Source organism: Cariama cristata, unplaced genomic scaffold (assembly GCF_000690535.1).
Source record: "Cariama cristata isolate BGI_N322 unplaced genomic scaffold, ASM69053v1 scaffold4292, whole genome shotgun sequence".
Taxonomy (NCBI): domain Eukaryota; kingdom Metazoa; phylum Chordata; class Aves; order Cariamiformes; family Cariamidae; genus Cariama; species Cariama cristata.
This window is the reverse complement of record NW_009604253.1, coordinates 1-1,543: the sequence shown is the minus strand read 5'-3', so window position 1 is coordinate 1,543 and position 1,543 is coordinate 1. Positions and strand designations below refer to the sequence as shown.

Below are 1,543 nucleotides of genomic sequence, written 5' to 3'. Positions count from 1 at the left end.
TCTGTAATGTGTTCCAGTCCCAAGAGGAGATGTCTAGGAATGATCAACATCCATGGTCACATAACAGTTACATTAACACCCGCCTACCCCACAAATGATTAATTTTGGCCCTTGTGCCCATGTACTTAAAAGAAAAAGCTTAGGAAAGTGACCTTTGGGCAATTTCAGTATTTCAGTAGTGCCATAAGGCAAGCCAGCTCTGCCTGTGCCTGACAGCTCAGCCCAGACGGGGTATTTTTTATAGCTTTGCTACAAGAAAACACTCACACATGTTCAACCTCTCTAATGTGCTTTACTGATGATGTGATTCTAAAGGTAACTGACAATAAAGCAAATAAATAAACAATAAGTTAAAACACAATACATTTCCAGATAGTGTTTCAAAGGGCTCGAATGACTACCAGGCTCCAATACTTTAAAACAACATTAACATTCAAAGTGTATCCACACCTATACTTAACTTACACTAAACACTTAGAGTATACATATACTTAACTTATACTAAACACTTAGAATATACATACTTAGAGCATTCATATATACTAACACATTTCAAGACTCCCAACAACTTATATTTTTGGTTACAGTCCCTGTATATGCACAAGACCAGTGAATTTCTCGAGCAATTGTATGATGGAGAAGAGCACTACATGAGACAGGCATGTGCTGGACAGGTGCTGGAAGCTGCTTGGGTAATATGAGTTTCACCTCTAATTGAATTGACTCATGGACAACCTCCGAGGACATTGCTGCTCCAGTATCTCCTCTTTGTTCCTTTCTCAGAGAAAGTACTGACATCCCCAAAGGCTTCATCATTTTGAGGTTCTGCAAAATCAAGTTCTTTCATGAAATGGTTTTCTTTAAAACAGTGCTCCACGTTCCTGTACAGAGACTCCCCAAGAGACAAAAGGACGGCAGAGTTTGGATCACTTGAAGTTAAGTCCACTGTGATCCCAGAATCACCGACACTTCCAGGAGAAAATTCAGCCAATTCCTTCAGTGAAGAAGGCAGGCTTAGAGGACAGGCACCTTGAGCTCTGAAGATGTTCTGAACAAGCTGCTCCACACCTGGGCTGAACGGCACCACATCAGTCTGCATGGCCTGTTCCACCCTCACATTGCTGATTTTCTCGGAGGCTGTGGTGGTCAAACTCTCTTCAGATGAATCGGGCCCATTAGCTGTGTCCTCATTAAGCAGCAGCCCACCATCTGCCACCTCCTCCAGAGCCTGGTCCTCTGTGTCTGGCATCGTGGCATGCAACGCTAATAGCTTGCCCTCCAAGTCACACGTGTACTCCAGGCACTGGTCACCTCTCATAGAGCTTTTCCGAGCCATCTCCATGCTCCACAGCAAAGACCCCAATTTCTTGTTTTCAATGCTTATGTCTAGGAAGTACTTCTGAAATGTTCTTTCTCAGCCAAGCTGTTTTTCATGCTTTCAAGAACCTGCTTCAGTTCTCTAATTTCCCTTCTTGCTTCCAAGGCAGCCAGCTCCGCCTCCACACGATTACACTCTTCTTCAATCCAGTCTTCCTTCCTTCTT

The 1,543-nt window shown here is 43.5% G+C and overlaps 1 protein-coding gene across 1 annotated transcript; it reads right to left on the bottom strand.

Moving 5' to 3' along the window:
• Positions 1–724: 724 nt before the first annotated feature.
• LOC104157956 (syntabulin-like) lies at positions 725–1,539 on the bottom strand (the record flags this gene model as incomplete). Its single annotated transcript, XM_009695503.1, is given in 2 exon segments — positions 725–1,407; positions 1,410–1,539. Coding segments are annotated over 2 exon segments (813 nt in total), but the record flags the coding sequence as incomplete, so codon positions are not given.
• Between the last annotated feature and the right edge of the window lie 4 nt (positions 1,540–1,543).